The sequence below is a fragment of the Macaca thibetana genome, chromosome 15 (genome assembly GCF_024542745.1).
Source record: "Macaca thibetana thibetana isolate TM-01 chromosome 15, ASM2454274v1, whole genome shotgun sequence".
In the NCBI taxonomy this organism is placed as follows: domain Eukaryota; kingdom Metazoa; phylum Chordata; class Mammalia; order Primates; family Cercopithecidae; genus Macaca; species Macaca thibetana.
The window spans coordinates 82,578,052-82,599,420 of NC_065592.1; the positions used below are offsets into that span (position 1 = coordinate 82,578,052).

At 38.8% G+C, this 21,369-nt stretch overlaps 1 protein-coding gene and 1 long non-coding RNA gene across 5 annotated transcripts in view; one reads left to right on the top strand and one right to left on the bottom strand.

The window, feature by feature from the left end:
• The window catches only part of MAMDC2 (MAM domain containing 2), a 171,151-nt gene that overhangs the window by 137,644 nt on the left and 12,138 nt on the right, over positions 1-21,369 (top strand). The window contains exon 12 of the mRNA XM_050760910.1: positions 18,598-18,857. Coding sequence (XP_050616867.1) covers positions 18,598-18,857 — 260 coding nt within the window. The remainder of the gene's footprint in view (positions 1-18,597; positions 18,858-21,369) is intronic.
• LOC126937482 (uncharacterized) overlaps positions 16,894-21,369 on the bottom strand; it is a 48,187-nt gene continuing 43,711 nt past the window's right edge. For all 4 annotated transcript variants that reach the window (XR_007719738.1, XR_007719737.1, XR_007719739.1 and 1 more), the window contains one exon: positions 16,894-17,257. This is a non-coding gene — a long non-coding RNA (uncharacterized LOC126937482). The remainder of the gene's footprint in view (positions 17,258-21,369) is intronic.

The window sequence follows — 21,369 nt, forward strand, 5'->3', positions numbered from 1 at the left end:
TCTGTCTTATCTATTTTCTTAAACACATAAATGCTCATATTATTGAATTATTAATCATAATTACAGTACAGTGTGATAACTCCATATGTGGGCCACTTGTGGTTCTGCTTCTATCATCTGTTACCCCCACCCCCATCCCCTCTGGTCCTGTTTCTTGATAATGTCTGGTGGATTTGATTGAATAATGGACTTGTCAATGAAAAATTATAGAATCCTGGGGTGATAGTATTTCCCTCTAGAGAGAATTCAACCTATTCTCCAGTAGACAACTAGAATAGAGCAAGTCACCTCAGTCCAATCAGAACTAAGCTAACTTGAGGTAGTGTTATAGTTCTATTATGCTGGCCTACTTCTGCTTCTACCCTAAACCTAGGATATACCCTCCAAAAATATACTCTCGGATTTAACTAGGAACTCTCTTCCTTAGTATGTACTAAACTTCAGTTTGTGTCTCTTCAGCTGATAAGATTCCTGAAAATCCCACTTTGTTTTGCATTTGGCTTCTTGTCCTCTTGCTCTCCGCAATTGAGGAATTTCACAAATGCCTTAGAAGATTAACAAGTGATGGGATCACTTTTTCATACCTCCCTTTTCTCAGAAAACTTGTCCCTGAATGTCTTGTCTGCTTTGGTAGCCCTGAAATTCAGTTACTGCCCTCCCAACCCAGTGAGATCTGTTGGTTTCTCTTGCCACTTGGCCGTTGTTCTCTGAATGGCATCTAAACTGAACAGGCAGGTCCCCCAAGTGGAAAGCATCTTGAAGAATACTGAGCTCATTTCACTGACCTTTCATTTTTTCTTAGATCTTGGACCCTCATGTCTTTGCTGTTTGGAAATCTCTCTGATAACTTCAAAACAGGAGTTTTCTTAAAAAAATTATCTTTTTTTCTAATTTTTCTCAGCAGAGTATAGCTCTGCTACAAGTTACTTAACAGAGACAGAGGGGATGTCTTTGGCATTTTATTTTTCAGCATTATTTATTTAAGAACATGATTATTACACTCAAAATATACTCTTTTCTGTACTACAAGTCAACCAGTCATAGTGCTTTGAATGAGACATTTGTGTCTCTGCCCTCTTACGACATATTCTTCTGTTGATATGTTCTGACTGTTCTGCCCAAGGCCTTGCTGTATCTAAGATTACCTTATCCCATGGTGTGCTGTTCTTTGACAAGGGGTAGGAGGGGAAGAATATGCAAATTTATATTTATATGGCCTTTGGCTTTAAACTGCCTAAGAGACCATGGAATTTTCTATTTCTTTCCCTTTATAAGTCCTCATCTTGAGTAATAAATATTGGTGACATCCAACTATGTTAAAGAAAAATTATGCAATGATACTTGTTAAAGCACAGTACGGCAGGCTTGATTCAGTATCATTCTGATAGTTATAGGGACCACTGCAATGGGATTTTGCAGTAGGGAAGAGAGATCAGGCTCAACTTTGAAAAAAGTGTGGGCAAGTGGGAATTTATAGTCAAATGGTTGGTTGAGGGTCAGTGAATGAAAAATGACTAGGAGGTAACATTAAGGGTAAGGGAGGCTCTGGCTAAACCAACCTAACAGGATTCTTGCTGAGGACAGGCATGGTGATTGGACATCACCTGGAGGATGATGAAGGAGGAGGAACCTTATATTGAGGGTGATCGGATATTGAGGGCGGGGGGTTCTTGCTAAACTAACTTATTAGGGTTCCTGCTAAAACTGGATTTTACAAGTAAGTACAAAGACAGGCCTAGGAGAAGGCTTAGGAGCCTGACTGAAGTTCAGTCAAGCAAAGACGCTTTGTCAACCATCATAGGAACAAAGTAATTTACTTGTCTTTTTTGTTCAGTTATCAAAAAAACCACTTTGACAATCACCTAAAGCTTTTTTGGAAAGTAATCTATATTATAAATGTAGTATTACTTAGATTGATGTCACTGAAATTTCTTTTCCGTGGAGGATATATTCTAAAATAAGAAAATTTTAATTACTCAACAAGTTAATAGATCTGGAGGTAGATCGGATCTTCTAGGTCAGCTAAGGTATCATATGAATTTAAAATATTAAAACACTGAATAAAACCCATTCAAGGCAGAATTAACTATTGTCTGCTTGGATCCTGAGATAGCAACAAGAAGCTTGCCTGTAATTAGATGTTCAATTTAAGCAATTATTATATTACATTTGAAAAGAAGACCTCCTATAGCCTGTATTGCTCATTTATTGCATTTAGTCTTAACAACCTTTTCTATGTCTCCTTTCCATATATAGGCAATAAAGTAATGGCAGGATACCAAAATGGCTGAACTTTCTATTCTATACATTAGTAAAGTAATAAACTCAAAGACTTGGCTAGGAGCACAGTATTTTTCTCCTTGATGACCACAGGGTATTTGTTTGGTATTGGTGGTAACAAGATTCTTTTTGAATGAATGCGGTGCACTCTGGGACTTTATGAAGATATACCTGCATTTGTCGATTGAATTCTGCCTTTTCACTTCCCATTCTTAAAGCCTGTCATCTATACTTGAAACAAACAGACAGGGAGGAAAAAGAAAGGGGAGAGGCCTACAAAGCTGTTTTACAGACAGGTACATTAGCTGGTCAGTCAGTATGGATCCATTAAATAAAAACAGAAGCTCAGAAAAGCCACACTATAAATATTTCAGTTTATTTTGTGTCTATCAGAATCAATACATCATCATATGTAGCAATTCCAAGGGAGCTATAGTTCCTGACTTACTAACTGGTGATGCAATAAACCTTTCCAAATTCTAGAGTACAGTATGGTGTGGAAAGATCAAACAATGAGCTGCCTCTGCCATTTGCTGCCTGCATAACCTGGGGAATAATTACATGACTTCTCTGAGCTTCAGTTTCCTCATATGTAAAATAAAGATAACAATCAATGACCTGCTGCTATGATTTGAATGTGTCTCCTCCAAATTTCAGTTGAAACTTAATGGCCAATGTAACAGAATTAACAGACAGGACCCTTAAGAGGTGATGATTAGGCAATGAGGGCTCCTCCCTTGCGAATGGGATTGAGGCCTTTGTAAAAGAGGTTTCATGCAGCATTCGACTGGCTTACCTTCATGCCTTCCACCATGTGAAGACATAGCATTCCACCCCTGTGGAAGATGCAGTCCTTGTTAGACAAGCAAACTTGTCGGCACATTGATCGTGGACTTACCAGCCTCCAAAACTGTGAGAAATAAACTGCTGTTCTTTATAAATTACCTAATCTTAGGCATTTTGCTGTAGTAGCACAGACTGACATCTGCTAATCTCATAGTGTGGCTCTGATGATTAACTGAGATTCTGTTTGTGAAAAGAATAATATGTAAGCTCCACTGAACTGAATGATATTATTATAAGCTCCACTGAATTGAATGGTATTATTATTTTTACAATTAGTGAGTCTTTTACAAATTCTGATGTTTACCTCTGGAGTATTTTCCTGGACTCATTGTTTTGTCATTTGTGCTTTTATAAAATAGAAAATTATGACATATGAGTACAAGTAAAATGAGTTAGTAGAAACCAGAAATTCTGTTGGAACCTTAGGCCAATATTACCCAGATTACATTACATTTACCACCAGGTAGTTCAAGTGGTAAGTACATGAATATTTTTCTAATTTGTTAGTAATATTCATGTACAAGAAAAATATATAACCAGTACATCAAAACCATTGTTTCACAGGTTTACAGCTAGCTGTCTATTTTCATGCTAATATGAAGTTTCCTGTTTGAATAAATGTACTAAAAAATGGAATCTATTTAAAGAAAAGCATTAAATGAATAATAGTACAAATACAGATAGGCAAAAAAATATCACAAAGGTGATATTTGTATGACTAAAGTTTGGGAAACATTTGTAGAAGAAGTCATTCTAGTAGAACAACAATAAAGACCAAAAAACCAACCAACCAACCAAATCCAGCCGCACCACCTGGCTCCTATTTAATAACATAATAATGGTATCTGTAACAGATGGATAGTGACTTGCATCGAAGTGGGATGGACTCTGTGGGATTTGACAAACTATTTCCTGCCGCCGTTTACTTGAGTAGCTCTATCCTGGCAGAAACAAAGTTTCCTGACATAGATGCTACTTACAGTAGTCCCCTCTTATCTGTGATCTTGCTCTCTGAGGGCAATAAACCATGGTCTGAAATATTAAATGGAAAATTCCAGAAATAAATAATTCAAAAGTTAAATTGAGTGCAGTTCTGAGTAGTGTTATGAAATCTCACACTGTCCGGCCCCATCCTTCTCCATCCTACCCAGCACATGAATCACCCATTTCACTAGCATCATCCACGCTGTCTATGTTCTCTGACCATGAGTCACTTAGTAGCCGTCTCCATTATCAGATGTTCTGGTACCACAGTGCTAGTGTTTGTTACCTTCATTTTACTTCCTAGTGGCCCAAAGCACAAGTGTAGTGTTCCTGGCAATTCAGATATGCCAAAGAGAAACCATGAAGTGCTTCCTTTAAGTGAAAAGGTGAAAGTTCTTGATTTGATAAGGAAAGAAAAAACAATTGTATGCTAAGTTTGCTAAGGACTACATTAACAATGAAACTTTCTGTATTAGTCTGTTCTCACTCTGCTAATAAAGACATACTTGAGACTGGATAATTTATAAAGGAAAGGAGGTTTAATGGACTCACAGTTCCACAAGGCTGGGGAAGCCTTGTAACCATGGCAGAAGATGAACGAAGTACAAAAGCATTTCTTACGTGGTGGCAAGGCAAGAGAGCTTGTGCATGGGAACTCCCATTTATTAAATGAGCAGATCTCGTGAGACTTATTCACTACCACGATAACAGTATGGCGGGGAACGGCCCCCATGATTCAATTCTCTCCACCTGGCCCCACCCTTGACACGTGGGGATTATTAGAATTCAAGGTGAGATTTGGTTGGGGACACAGCCAAACCATATCACCTTCTATCTGTGACATTGTGAACAGGGAAAAAGAAATTTGTGCTAGTTGTGCTGTTGCATGTCAAACTGCAAAAGTTATGGCCACAATAAATGATAAGTATTTAGTGAACATGAAAAAGGCATTAAATTTGTGGGTGGAAGACATGAAAAGAAAACGTTTCAATTGATGACAAAATGTTGCAACAGAAAGCATTGAGACTATATGAAGACTTCAGCAAGGGATCCCCTGAAACAAGTGACACCAAGCCATTTACTGCAAGTAAGGGATGGTTACATAGATTCAAAAATAAGTTTGGACTGACAAATATAAAACATACTGAAGAGGTTGCATCTGCTGATGAAGAAGGTTCTGCTACCTTTCCAAAAGAGTTGAAGAAATAATTAAAAAGAAAGGATGCCATCTAAAGCAAATCTTCAAGTCTTCTGGAAGAAGATAAAACCTGCATTCATAAAAGTGCAAAGGAGGCACCAAGGCATAAAACATGGAAGGACAGATGAACTCTGGAACCACATGGCAATGCTTCAGGGCATATGATAAAGCCAAGATAGTGTACAAAGCAAAGAACCCAGTACTCTGGAAAACAAAAATTAACTGCCCATGTTCTGGCAACATAGAAAGCATGGGTGACAGCCATCTTGATTATGAAATGGTTCCACCAATGTATTATCCCAGAAATGGAAAAAAAATACTTGGAAGACAAAGAGTTGGAATTTAAAGTCCTGTTAATAAGAGACAATGCTCCTAGTCATCCTAAATCTGTCAGCTATAAAACACAAAATGAAAATGTTCAGGTTGTGTTTTTGCCTCTGAATACAACCTCATTGCTTTAGCTTTTTACCATCATTCAGTTTGTCAAGGCTACATACACCTGCCTTGTATTTGATCACATTTGATCAGCAATTGATGTAGACCCTAATCTGGATATAATCTGTTCTGGAAATCATTCACTATTACAGATGCAATAACATTCAAAAGCTGCAATAACATTCAAAGCTGCAACGGACAAATTAAAAACAGAAACTGCAAATGTCTGCTGGAAGAACTTATGGAGTAAAGTTGTGAATGATTTTAAAGGCTTTCTGGGGATTGATGAAGAAGTTAGGAAAATCATTCACATGGCAAGACAAGTTGGTGGAGGATTTGCCAACATACTTGATGAAGAAATGGAAGAACATATTGAAGGTTTTCAAGTATTACCAAATGAGGAATTGGAAGAACATGTTATCTACAGAGGAAGAGAAAGATGAAGAAACCAAAGCAAAACCAGCTGTGTGGGTATTACTGAAATTTGCCAAAGTGTTTCAAATTGCACAGACATCAAAGGACAAAATTATGGAACATGATCCTAGGATGGAATGCAGCATTAAAGTCACCAGTATGATCAAAGGATTACAACATTTGTGGCAACACTTTAATGAGTTAAAAAGAAAGGGACAATAACATTCTATTACAATGCTCTTCCAAAAGTTTTGGCAAAAACAAAACAAAACAAAAACCTTCAACTATTGAGGATCTCCAAACACTGACATCATCTTTTCCTGACATCCAACCATCCATGTCGTCATGGCTCATTCATCCAGGATCACTCAAATCAGATGCTCCTCCTGATGTATCCTTAGAAAGTCAATAGTAGCCTAACGCTACTTTACAATGCCTGGGTCATTCATCCCACTTTATCTCATCACGAATGCACTGTATCATCTTGCATCGGCACAAGAATGGTGAGTACTGTACAGTAAGATTTGGAGAGAGAGAGAGAGAGAAAGACCACATGCCCATAACTTTTATTATATTGTTATAATTGTTCTATTTTTTTATTATTGTTGTCTATCTCTTACTGTTCCTAACTTGTAAATTAAACTTCATTATCAGTATATAGTATAGAAAAAAGCATAGTATGTATATATATGGTTTGGTACTATCCACAATTTCAGGCAACCAGTGGGGGTTGTGGAACTTGAGACTACAGTATTTATGAGACAATAAATACAAGTCTTAACGAAATTCCCACGGTGGTACTAGCCATTATAATTTTATTAACATTTATATGATACTATGCTGTCAGAATTCCTTGTAAACATTAGTTTTAGTTGACCTGGAGTTTACGGGGATTTTGTAGCCAAATGATACTAGAATATATAAGCCAAGAGTAACTATCCAGGTTAGTGAGAAAATGTCTTCAACTATTCCCTATCCATTGACTCCCCCAGTGAATAGAAGTCATTCAGTCCTCCCTCCCTGATCCTACCATTCCAGAAAAGCAACCCTGCATCATTTAACAATTTACAGAGAAAGAAACACCAGCACTTTCTTTTGTAGTACAGTTAAATATTCCAATAAAACTTCCATATTTCTGGCAAATAAATTCTCTTCCAATATGCAGCTAAAGGCAGAAGTCTTATTCATGTCCAAGAACACAAGAACTTCTTGTGTGATTGAAATATTAATAATACATTAAAATATTAAATAATGAAATTTATAAGTTTGCTTTGAGACAAAAGAATATCACAACTCTGTTTTAATGTGTTAGTTCCAGTTTATTTCAAGTCCCTGTCTTTTAAGAATTTTGATAGTTGATATTCGGACATGTAGGAATGCTATCCAGTGAGTCTGTAACTATCTGAGGAATTAGCTCCGGATTATTAAAGTCTCCTATATCCGTCAATCTTTCCATAGCTTATTTTTTATTATGTTAGTTTCTGACATTGCCAGATTCTACTTATACAGAGAAGGCTTCTGTGACAAGCTTTTTAAAAAATTGGTGGTAAAATACACATAACATACTTTAACCATTTTTAAGTGTCTAATTCAGTGGCATTGAGTCTATTCACATCATTGTGCAACCATCACCACCATCCATCTCCAGAGCTTTTTCTTCATTTCCCAAACAAACTCCATACCCATTAAACAATAACTCCTCATTTATGACAGCCTTTTAAAATCACTTAAAAGTATAATGCGTAAAGAGAAATTTTAGAGCGACAACTTCTGCAGTTGTTCTTCACAAAACATTGGTATATTTTTTCCCTGATTTTTAAGAATTCTTTTTCAGCTAATGAATGCAGCTAGCTGTTCATTCCACACAGCCTCTCCACGCAGGCCACTCAGGCTCCTTCCCTACCCTGCAAAAGAGCCACGAGACTGGAGGAACAGCTGCTTCGTAATCAAGAATTATGGATGTGGTGTGTGTCTGTGTGTCTCAACACATCACAGTTGCTGTGCAAAGAACAGATGGCACCCTGATCTCCCAATAGATCCATTGGAATCCACATTTTGAATGTTAAACAATGACCCATAGAGAGAATGTAATTTATTTGCTCCAGTTAATAATCCCTTCCACAGACTGGAATCCTTCATGTGCAAGAACATGTGAGTTGGTATGAAGCTTCAACACTGGGGCTTCCTGGCTCCCATCTAGAACTTTTGTTTGCTGAGACAGACAGCGCTTGAAGATGTAATGTGGTAAAACTTGTCAACAACAGTGCTTTTCTCTGCTTTCCAAACACATGTGAGGCAGAGTGGCTCTCCGTGAAGTTCTGATCTTTTCTGGGGAAAGTGAGTGTCATATGCAAGTCAAGAAGAAAAAATATTTGTCATCAAAAGGAACAACTGGTTTATGCATCAGAGGGCATACTCCGATTCATTGATAAATTTCTTAAAATTATGTTTAGGTAAGATGTTTGTCTAGATTGCTCTACATAGGTACTGCTTTATGAAATAGACATAAAGTAGTCCTCCCTTATTCACAGGTTCACTTTCCAACTCAGAGTTTCAGTTACTCTCAGTCAATGGCAATCTGAAAATATATAATGGGAAATTCCAGAACTGGCCAATTTATAAGTTTTAAATTGTGCACCAGAGTATTGTTATAATTGTTCTATTTTATTGTAAGTTGTTGTTAATCTCTAACAGCATCTAATTTATAACAAAATTTATCACAGGCATATGTGTATAGGAACAAACGTAGTCTATACAGCACAATTATACAACAAGCAACATACGAGACTTCCTTTCATTTTTGGGGGGATGTATCTTTTTTATTATTATTATACTTTAAGTTCCAGGGTACATGTGCACAACGTGCGGGTTTGTTACATATGTATACATGTGCCATGTTGGTGTGCTGCACCCATTAACTCGTCATTTACATTAGGTATAACTCCTAATGCTATCCCTCCCCAATCTCCCCACCCCACGACAGGCCCCGGTGTGTGATGTTCCCCACCCTGTGTCAAGTGTTCTCATTGTTCAATTCCCACCTATGAGTAAGAACATGCAGTGTTTGGTTTTCTGTCCTTGTGATAGTTTGCTCAGAATAATGGTTTCCAGCTTCATCCATGTCCCTACAGAGGGCATGAACTCATTCTTTTTCATGGCTGCATAGTATTCCATGGTGTGTATGTGCCACATTTTCTTAATCCAGTCTATCATTGATGTACATCTAGGTTGGTTCTAAGTCTTTGCTATTGTGAATAGTGCCGCAATAAACATACATGTGCATGTGTCTTTATAGCACCATGATTTATAATCCTTTGGGTATATACCCAGTAATGGGATGGCTGGGTCAAATGGTATTTCTAGTTCTAGATCCTTGAGGAATTGCCACACTGTCTTCCACAATGGTTGAACTAATTTACATTCCCACCAACAGTGGAAAAGTATTCCTATTTCTCCACATCTTCTCCAGCACCACCTGTTGTTTCCTGACTTTTTGATGATCACCATTCTAACCGATATGAGATGATATCTCATTGTGGTTTTGATTTGCATTTCTCTGATGGCCAGTGATATTTTTCAACGTGTCTGTTGGCTGCATAAATGTCTCCTTTTGAGAAGTGTCTGTTTATATCCTTCATCCACTTTTTGATGGGGTTTGTTTTTTTTTCTTGTAAATTTGTTTAAGTTCTTTGTAGATTGTGGATATAATATCAGATGGGAAAATTGTAAAAATTTTCTCCCATTCTGTAGGTTGCCTGTTCACTTTGATGGTATTTTCTTTTGTCATGCAGAAGCTCGTTTAATGAGATCCCATTTGTCAATTTTGGCTTTTGTTGCCATTGCTTTTGGTGTTTTAGTCATGAAGTCCTTGCCCATGCCTATGTCCTGAATAAATTGCCTAGGTTTTCTTCTAGGGCTTTTATGGTTTTAGGTCTAACACTTAAGTCTTTAATCCATCTTGAATTAATTTTTGTATAAGGTGTAGGGAAGGGATCCAGTTTCAGCTTTCTACATATGGCTAGCCAGTTTTCCCAGCACCATTTCTTGAATAGGGAATCCTTTCCCCATTTCTTGTTTTTGTCAGGTTTGTCAAAGATCAGATGGTTGTAGATGTGTGGTATTATTTCTGAGGCCTCTGTTCTGTTCCATTGGTCTATATCTCTGTTTTGGTACCACTACCATGCTGCTTTTGTTATTGTAGCCTTGTAGTATAGTTTGAAGTCAGGTAGCATGATGCCTCCAGCTTTGTTCTTTTGGCTTAGGGCTGTCTTGGTAATGCGGGCTTTTTTTTTGGTTCCATATAAACTTTAAAGTAGTTTTTTCCAATTCTGTGAAGAAAGTCATTGGTAGCTTGATGAGGATGGCATTGAATCTATCAAATACCTTGGGCAGTATGGCCATTTTCCCGGTATTCATTCTTCCTATCCATGAGCATGGAATGTGCTTCCATTTGTGTGTCCTCTTTTATTTCATTGAGCAGTGGTTTGTAGTTCCCCTTGAAGAGGTCCTTCACATCCCTTGTAAGTTGGATTCGTAGGTATTTTATTCTCTTTGAAGCTATTGTGAGTGGAAGTTCACTCATGATTTGGCTCTCTGTGTGTCTGTTATTGGTGTATAGGAATGCTTGTGATTTTTGCACATTGATTTTGTATCCTGAGACTTTGCTGAAGTTGTTTATCAGCTTAAGGAGATTTGGGGCTGATACGATGGGGTTTTCTAAGTATACAATCATGTCATCTGCAAACAGGGACAATTTGACTTCCTCTTTTCCTAATTGAATACCCTTTCTTTCTCTTGCCTGATTACCCTGGCCAGAACTTCCAACAGTATGTTGAATAGGAGTGGTGAGAGAGGGCATCCCTGTCTTGTGCCAGTTTTCAAAGGGATTTTTTTCCAGTTTTTGCCCATTCAGTATGATATTGGCTGTGGGCTTGTCATAAATAGCTCTTACTATTTTGAGATATGTCCCATCAATACCTAGTTTATTAAGAGTTTTTAGCATGAAGGGCTGTTGAATTTTGTCAAAGGCCTTTTCTGCATCTATTGAGATAATCATTTGGTTTTTGTCTTTGGTTCTGTTTATATGCTGGATTATGTTTATTGATTTGTGTATGTTGAACCAGCCTTGCATCCCAGGGATGAAGCCAACTTGATCATGGTAGATAAGCTTTTTGATGTGCTGCTGGATTTGGTTTGCCAGTATTTTATTGAGGATTTTTGCATCGATGTTCATCAGGGATATTGGTCTAAAATTCTCTTTTTTTGTTGTGTCTCTGTCAGGCTTTGGTATCAGGATGATGCTGGCCTCATAAAATGAGTTAAGGAGGTTTCCCTCCTTTTCTATTGATTGGAATAGTTTCAGAAGGAATGGTACCAGCTCCTCTTTGTACCTCTGGTAGAATTCGGCTGTGAATCCATCTGGTCCTGGATTTTTTTTGGTTGGTACGCTATTAATTATTGCCTCAATTTCAGAGCCTGCTATTGGTCTATTCAGGGATTCAACTTCTTCCTGGTTTAGTCTTAGGAAGGCATATGTTTCCAGGAATTTATCCGTTTCTTCTATATTTTCTAGTTTATTTGCATAGAGGTGTTTATAGTATTCTCTGATGGTAGTTTGTATTTCTGTGGGATCGGTGGTGATATCTCCTCTATCATTTTTTATTGTGTCTATTTGAATCTTTTGTCTTTTTTTCTTTATTAGTCTTGCTAGAAGTCTATCAATTTTGTTGATCTTTTCAAAAAATGAGCTCCTGGATTCACTGATGTTTTGAAGGGTCTTTCGTGTCTGCATTTCCTGAATTTGAATGTTGGTCTGCCTTGCTAGGTTGGGGAAGTTCTCCTGGATAATATCCTGAAGAGTGTTTTCCAACTTGGTTCCATTCTCCCCGTCACTCTCAGGTACACCAATCAAACGTAGATTTGGTCTTTTCACATAGTTCTATAATTCTTGGAAGCTTTGTTTGTTTCTTTTTACTCTTTTTTCTCTAAAGTTCTCTTCTCGCTTCATTTCATTCATTTGATCTTCAATCACTGATACCCTTTCTTCCACTTGATCGAATCGGCTACCGAAGCTTGTGCATGCATCACGTAGTTACTGTACCATGGTTTTCAGCTCCATCAGGTCGCTTAAGGTCTTCTCTATGCTGTTTATTCTAGTTAGCCATTCGTCTTTTTTCAAGGTTTTTAGCTTCTTTGCGATGGGTTTGAACATCCTCCTTTAGCTTGGAGAAGTTTGTTATTACCGATCATCTGAAGCTCTCTTCTCTTAACTCGTCAAAGTCATTCTCCGTCCAGCTTTGTGCCGTTGCTGGTGAGCAGCTGCATTCCTTTGGAGGAGAAGAGGTGCTCTGATTTTTAGAATTTTCAGCTTTTCTGCTCTGTTTTCTCCTCATCTTTGTGGTTTTATCTACCTTTGGTCTTTGCTGGTGATGTACAGATGGGGTTTTGGTGTGGATGTCCTTTCTGTTTGCTAGTTTTCCTTCTAACAGTCAGAATCCTCAGCTGCAGGTCTGTTGGAGTTTGCTGGAGGTACACTCCAGACTGTTTGCCTGGGTATCACCAGCAGAGGCTGCAGAACAGCAAAACTGCAGAACGACAGATGTTGCTGCCTGAGTCTTCCTCTGGAAGCTTTGTCTCAGAGGGGCACCCAGCTGTATGAGTTGTCAGTCGGCCCCTACTGGGAGGTATCTCCCAGTTACGCTACTCAGGGGTCAGGGACCCACTTGAGGAGGCAGTCTGTCCATTCCCAGATCTCAAACTCCGTGCTGGGAGAACCACTATCTCTTCAAAGCTGTCAGGGACGTTTAAGTCTGCAGAAGTTTCTGCTGCCTTTGTTCAGCTATGCCCTGCCCCCAGAGGTGGAGTCTACAGAGGCAAGCAGGCAGCCCTCCTTGAGCTGCAGTGGGCTCTACCCAGTTCGAACTTCCTGGCTGCTTTGTTTACCTACTCAAGCCTCAGCAATGGTGGACGCCCCTCCCCCAGCCCCGCTGCTGCCTAGTGGTTCAATCTCAGACTGCCGTGTTAGCAGTGAGGGAGGCTCTGTGGCTGTGGGACCCTCCAAGCCAGGGGCGGGATATAATCTCCTAGTGTGCCATTTGCTAAGACTGTTGGAAAAGCGCAGTCTTAGGGTGGGAGTGTCCTGATTTTCCAGGTACCATCTGTTACGGCTTCCCTAGGCTAGGAAAGGGAATTCTCTGACCCCTTGCACTTCCCAGGTGAGATGATGCCCCGCCCTACTTCGGCTCACACTCCATGGGCTGTACCCACTGTCCAACAAGCCCCAGTGAGATGAACCCGGTACCTCAGTTGGAAATGCAGAAGTCTCCCGTCTTCCGTGTCGCTCACGCTGGGAGCTGTAGACTGGAACTGTTTGGCCATCTTGGAACCTCCTCCTCATATTTTATGGTACTAAATACAAAGGTTTCTGGAACTGGAAACCTTAGTGAATAGTTTCAGCCTGATACCTGCGGCCCAGAGGTGCATAAACTGAAAGCATAGTAGACTTCAGGAGTCACATCTGTAGAGGTATGTGTGCTCCAAAGAACAGATGGTTAGAGGAGGCTATGCAGGCCATCCCTGATTTAGTTAGAGTCCCAACCTGTTGGGAAGAACTGGGCAACCAGACTAGTGCTTAACCCTCACAAAGTAAATGAATTAGTCCATTGTGCCCATGAAAGAAAGAAGTCAATTAAATGATCCTGGGGATAATTAAGAGTTTTCCTCTCTTCCAGAATCTCAGAATAATCCTGGTCAAGACTTGTAACTGTTACCAGTAGGAATGCACAACCATCATCCCTAAACAAAAGACAATTCTTAGGTCATCTCTCTCATGTTTAATTCATTGCTTCCCTTCCATTTTGGAAAGACTTCATGTTTCAGGGCCCTTAGTCTCTACTTTCCAGTTCCCCAGTGACAGCATCTTCAGAGGAGCTTTTCCCCGCTATTGAGAAGTTCATCTATAGCTAAGGTCCTTTACCTGGGATTCAAGTGGGCCTTTTCAGAGCTCCAAAGCCAGGTGTGAAAATTTTTTTCTTATCTTAAAAATGACTTTTGGGAGGAAATGTTTTTTAAGTTAAATGTATTAGGGTATTGTTTCCATCTACCATGCTAGTAACTTATGTGTAGGATAGCATGGGATTCCTTTGTACATAGCTAAGTGATATACCATGGTCATTTTCATGCCTTGATCTCTCTCTCCATGGAATTAAATTAGACACACCCTTCTGTTAGGATTATGTATATCTGTATTATTGTTTACACTGACCTAACTTAAGTTAGAAAATGTTAAAGAAAATATGTACAAAAAAAGAAGGTTCCTTTCATCACTGAATGTGCAAAAACCCGTGCTTCTTGTGGACCAATTTGCTTACCAGTGAAAGAATGAAGGTAATGAACTCAAAGAATTATCTTATGTGTTCATTTTAAAAATACTTCTGATAGTGTAGAACTTGTTCGAGATGATTTGCTTTGATAAGACTTTAATTTTACTACAACTTGGATTTGCTCTAGTTTGTCTTGAAGCATCATAGTCAAGTGAATATCTCATTGCCAAGAACTTCCCACATTTGGAGTGACTGTGGTGGAGCCATGTGCCCTAGAAATGGTCAAATTGGTTTGTGCTTAGAGCTGTGGGGAAAAAAATGCATTCATTCATCCATTCAACAGATATTAATGAGCATCTGCTATGTTCCAAGCACTGTTATAGGACCTGGGAATGTGGCAGTGAACTAAACAAGAAAAAAATCTCTGCCCTTGTGAATTCTAAAGGAAAGAGACAGGCAAACATAAAAATAAGAAAATTATACAGTATATTAAGAGGCAGTTAACTATGGAAAACATATTAAATTAGGGTATAGGGAATGAGAAGTGCCAGGGAAAAGGGATTGCAATTTGGAATAGTATAGTCAAAACAGGTCTAATAGAAAAGGTAACATCTGAGCAAAGACTTAAAGGAGGTAAAAGAGTGAGACCTGAGAATATCTAGAGGAAGACCCAGGGTTAGCACACACAAAGGCCTTGAGGCAGCAGCATACCTGCCATATTCCAGGAATAATACAAAGGCCAGTGTGGCCAAGCAACACAGTGAGTGAGGAGAAAGCCAGTAGGAATGAGAGAGGTAAGAGAATAGGTGGGAGATTATATAGGATTCTAAAGCTAATTGTAAGGACTTCAGCTTTTACTCTGAAATGCTGAGCCAAAGGAAGGATTTAAATGAGTGGTTACAATTTTGCTTTTGCTTTAGAAGGAGCACTATGAATACAGTTTTGAGATGAGATTGCAGGGGACCAGACTAGAAGCAGACAGAGTAGTTGGGAAGCTGTTGCATTAATCCAAGCGAGAAATGATAGCAGCCTGGACCAGGATCAGGATGATAGTAGTGGAGGCAATAAGAAGAGAAGTGACTGGGTTCTGGATATATTTTAAAGGTAGAGCCAATGGGAATTCCTGATAGCCCTGATGTGGAGAAGCAGAGAAAGAGAGTAGTGGTGTGCAACTCACAGGTTTTGGGTGTGAACAACTGAACATTCAGTCTACTTCAGGCTGTTAGGAAGTTGAGTTTCGAATATGTTCAGTGTGAGATGTCTACCTGATTTGACAGTTTGAATGAGTCTAGATTTCAGCAAAAAGGTTGAAAATTTAAATCTGAGATATAACAACATATTTGGTATTTAAAGCCCTGAAACAAGATGAGATCATCAAAGTAGTAAGAATAGTGAAGTAAAAACTGGACCCTATAATAATAATAAATAAATTAAAAAAACAAACAAACAAAAAAAAAACTGGACCTTGGGGTACTCCAGGGTCAAGAGGTCAGAAAAGAGTGTGGAACTGGCAAAAAGTGACCAGTGAGGGAGGAGAAAAGGCAGGAGAATACAGTGTCTTGCAAGCCAAGGTAAGAATGTAATTCTACTTTCTGAAGTGGTAAACCACTATGTCCAATGTTACTGATGGTACAGAAATGACAAAGACTGAAAACTGACCACTGGATTTCGTAATGAGGATGTCATTGGTGAGCACTCCAGAACACTGACAGGTTTTTTTGCTATTATTTTTAAGCAGATCATGGGAAAGTTGGCAGCTATGCCATTTCCCTTAAGCCTGCATCTGGATGAAACTACTGCCAATGAGATGAAAAGTTGAAGTTGACTGGATGTCAAATGTAACATACCAGATCAAAGATACTCCCATAATTTTGATTTCTTATTTAAATCAATTAGCCTTCTAATTAAAATTTACTTTTGAACTGGGCTGAAATACATGTAGTCTTTAGAGTATCCTAAAGGAGGTTTTGATTTCTACTTGTTCACTGCATTCAGGAATCCCCAGCTAGTGGAGCCTTTGGTGGCAGCATGCCTTGATAACAGGCAACCTGAAGTGACAGATACAGAACTCTGCTCTGATTCTGCTTCTTTGGGGCAACATCATTCCTTAGATGTGACTGGTTGATGCAGGCCACATCCTGTGAGTCAGCCCAGTTTTGCAGGGTGAAAACTTTATAGAGTAAAACACTGGGGGAAGGGGTTGCATAGTGCACACAATTTATTAAGACCAATGATGCTTTCTCCTACTGTTTTAATAAGCCTACAGAACTCAGATTTGTGTTTGTAGAAATAAGAAAAAGAGAATGGAGAAAGACCTCTCAGGCACACAGAGGGGACTTCCAACCAATTCTTGTTGGGATATCTCAATTGCCATATTTTTGGAAATGATTAGAATTCATCAATTAAACTTCGAACTATAAAGAAACCATTTCATTTGCATGTATTATTTGGGATCTCTTTATTTTTCCTGTTGATTTGGTCACCAATTTCTGCATGAAATAATGAGACATATGATACTTTGTAAAGATTACTTTTTACATCATATATGTATAAAACAAATCAAAATTGGCAAAACGTTGGTGTTTGCTTGGGCTGCCATAACAAAATATCATAGACTAGGTGGTTTAAACAACAGAAATTTACCTATCACAGTTGTGGAGGCTGTAAAGTCCAACATCAACGTGCCAGCTGTTTTAGTTCCTGGTGAGGGCTCTTTTCCTAGCTTGCAGACAGGCAACATCTTGCTGCGTGCTCACATGGCCTTTCTTGGTGTGTGCACCTGAAGAGAGAGAGAGAGAACAAGCTCCCTGGTGTCTCTTTTTATAAGGGCACTACTGTCATCAGGAGAGCTTCAACCTCATGACCTCGTTTAGCCCTAATTAGCTCCCCAGTGCCCCATCTCCAATTACTATCACACTAGGGTTAGGGCTTCAACATATGAATTTGGGGAGACATATACATTCATTCCAAACACATATGTAACACCAAACAAAGCAACAAAGTTGTCTGCAAACTTTCTTTGTATATTTTTCAAGTAGCGGAGGTCTAAACTTTTCATCAAGTGATCAAAGGTTAACAACTACTGATGTAGAATTCAGGGCCTTTTTTAAAATGGGCCTCAGATGCACAGAATTGTATTACCAGTGAAGTACTCTAGAAAAGATCTCTTGCATTACTATTCATATATAGTTTTACTTCAGTGACATGATAGTGATTGTTTAACACCAACTGGCTCTCTTTGGGAAGGATGTGCTGACTTGTATACATGTCCAGTTTCTGTGGTATAAATAGTCCCATCATGGTCCATTTCCGGCTACCAATGTGAAGTCACTTGGAGCTGAAAGAGGATGCATACAATGGGCTATTGGAAGCCCATGGAAGTTGGCTGCAGCACACCACTGCCCTATCTTCATGCTGACTAATCCTGTTTCTGCCTGAAACCAATAAATTTTAAAATAGCAATAAAATAAAATTAGAAAAGGAAATTGGAAAGGCAATTTTTGAATATTACAGAATATGTTTTCAAGACTAAAAAAAAGGTGACACGAACCATTTTAGAAACTGAGCAGGACAGGAAACAAATAATGGAATATGCATGACATGTGAGTGTATGTCATTATGTTAATACAATTCTGTAGCACAGGTATTAACCCTTATCTTAAAAAGATGAATGTAAGTTCAGAGATTATTCATTAGACCAGAATCACATAGACAACAAATATTAGAGTCAAGACTTGAACCCAGATCTACCTGACTACAAAACCCATTCTCTCTCTCTCTCTCCAAACCAACGTCTGGAAGCTTTAGAATATTGTCCATGAATGAGTAATATAAATTCTGATGTGTTAACCACTGTATCAGTGGCATAATACTGGTATATTAATTACCTCTATACAAGATACAAATTAAACTGAATTATAAATCATTTAAGAAATCATTTTGCTGGTCTCATTTTTGTAACTTATTTTCCTTAGATAATATGTATTCTTCAAAATTATAAAACCCTTTATCAGTACTTTGTCAGGTCATCTTGACTTGACACTCTGAAAGAACACTATGGAAGGAGAAAATGTAATTTGTGTCCTTTTTAACAATACCTGCTTTTGCATTCACCTCAAGGCTACTACATGTACATTGAGGCCTCCCACATGGTGTATGGACAAAAAGCACGCCTCTTGTCCAGGCCTCTGCGAGGAGTCTCTGGAAAACACTGTTTGACCTTTTTCTACCACATGTATGGAGGGGGAACTGGCCTGCTGAGTGTTTATCTGAAAAAGGAAGAAGACAGTGAAGAGTCTCTCTTATGGAGGAGAAGAGGTGAACAGAGCATTTCCTGGCTACGAGCACTGATTGAATACAGCTGTGAGAGGCAACACCGGGTAAGCCAAGAGAGATAAGAACTAAGCAATGGAAAACATGTAGGAGCTTCTGATGTTCTTTCTTATTCTTGCTACCAAAGATAATATTTTGTTCTTTTTCAGAGTCGTAGATAAAGGCAGGATTAAGAAGAAGTAAACATAATTAGTTTATACATTGATTAAATCTAAGCAGTGACAGGGAGAGAAAGTTTTGAGAATTTATGCATAAAGTGATTTTTTTGCAGTTCTATGATAAAAGTATATCTATTTTTGTCTTGATACATTATGGGTGTCAAGTATATTTCTATGTATCATACAAAGCTCCAAAACCAAGTCTTCTTTTCTTCTAAATATGGTATTACCTAATTAGTTGCAGCTGCATCTTTTACTCATTACCCACATACATGTAAGAGCTTTTGCCTTAAGCCTCTATTTAACAGTACGGTCCAAAGTTTTTTTTTTTTTTTTTTTTTTTTTTTTTTTTTAATGCCTCTGCCTCCATCACTGCATTGATGCAAAAGAAACAGAGAGACTTGATCCTCAGTCCTCAGTCTCCCCCAGGTCCTCTCATGTGCTATAGAAGACGTCCATCCTAGATGTTCTCTATCATAAAGGAATCTGGGCAGCAATAGGAAACATCCTTTTAAATTCTAGTAGGTAGGGGTTGAACAGCCAGTCTAGCCTGGAGAACCACACCTGCCTTCTGATAGCCACAGATTTTACCTGTCTACCATGGGCCAAAGCTCCAGAAAGCTGTGGGAGATAACCTTCAGATTTCTGATTGTTCTTAAAATTGCTCTGTAGAATTCTCAAGTGTGACCTCCAACTAAAGGCACACCTTCCTATTCATTCTTTCTTCTGACTGATAAACCTCCTGGATCAGCACTCTTTGTCTTTAACCACTGGCTGCCTAGTCTAAACCCAGATCTTCCTGGGAAGAGAGATCCAAATTAAGAGTTTTATTCTGCACTAACCTATGACCAAAAATAATTTTCTACAGATATAAATGGGATGGAATTGCAGAAGCTCAGATGGTTAAGTTGCAGTGCAATCAAAGGTGCTACATTGTTAAAGAGCAAATGACAGGGAAGATGAGCCATTATCTGGGAGAGGCCCATTATCCCAACATGGATAAACTGTCTAGACATTTGGCAAAGAATAACAGGTAGCTTCAGGAATAATTTTATAGTGATTTAATGTCTGTTCAAAAGAAGAAAGTGGATGGCTCAGGAACTTACTAATATAATTGATCATCATTCAGAGATGATGGATTAATTTTGTTAGGCTATTAGGGTACTCCTTCTCTATTCAAATGGTTCTCAAAGTGTGGTCCAGGTACCAGCAGCATCAGCAACACCTGAAATGCAAATTAACTTAATATGCAAATTCTCAGGCCCCACTTTAAAATGAACGAATCAGAAACTGAGGATTTGGGGGCCCCAGAAATCTGTTTCAAGAAGCCCTCCAGGTGAATCTGATGTATGCTAAAGATAGAGAATCTCTATGCTAAACTAAATGAATCTAAATCTTTGGGGATGACACCTGAGCACTGATTTTTTTGTTTAACTTTCAAGCGATGCTGATGCACAAGTGCTCTAAGATTTGAGTTCTGGAGACAGGTAACTTCTCAGCATCTAGGCCTTGGGGATCAGACACATGGCCTTGCATATAACAGACTTACTGGGGAGGTAGTTATTTGAAATATTTTTTGAGTACAGAGTAGTGTGGCATCTGAAATGGCATCTAGGGCTCTTCAAATGATGCAGAATAGCCCTGGAGACTTCCAGTTCACAATTTGGGAAGAAGACTCCAGAATCCTCTCTTATTTTGAAGAGAGGTCTCCCCTTGGCTTAGAATGGAACAGATAAGAATCTCCTCTGGGTTAGTGATTCCCTCAGGAATCCAAATGATGGCAGGGAGACCAGGCTGAACTAGCTGCCCCAAAACATCCTAGTGTCTAATAAAACAGATACACCCATATGCACATAGATCAGCCAACTGCTACATGCCAGGCACTTACAGTGCTAAGAGCTGTACATAAGTTCTTTCAACTGATCCTATTGCCCCATTTTACAGGTGGGGAAAAGTAAATGTCTGGCTGGTAAGTGGCTGAATAAGAACCAGATCTCCATGCTTCCAAAGTTTGTATCCCTAAACCACTGTTCTAACACTGCCTCCCACCATAGAAATTCCAAAATAATCCTCATTGGCCTGATGGTCACAAGCACTGCATGATTTTCGAGATATCTTCTACTGTCTGAGAAAGTTTATACATTCTCAAAATGGGGTAATAATTCCTAGTCAGCTGTGCTGGCATTGCCAGAGTTAAGAGTGAGAATCAAAGGAGATTATGTATGTGAAAGGGTTTTATAAACCTTAAAGTATCAAAATAAGATATTATCACTGTTCTAACAATATATTCTCACCTAAGTCTCCCTAGTCACTAATTCATATCACCATGGCAGAACTGGTATTCTCAATAGCCACATCAGGCATCCAGATTGAGCTCCTGTTGTTTGAGATCAAAATATCT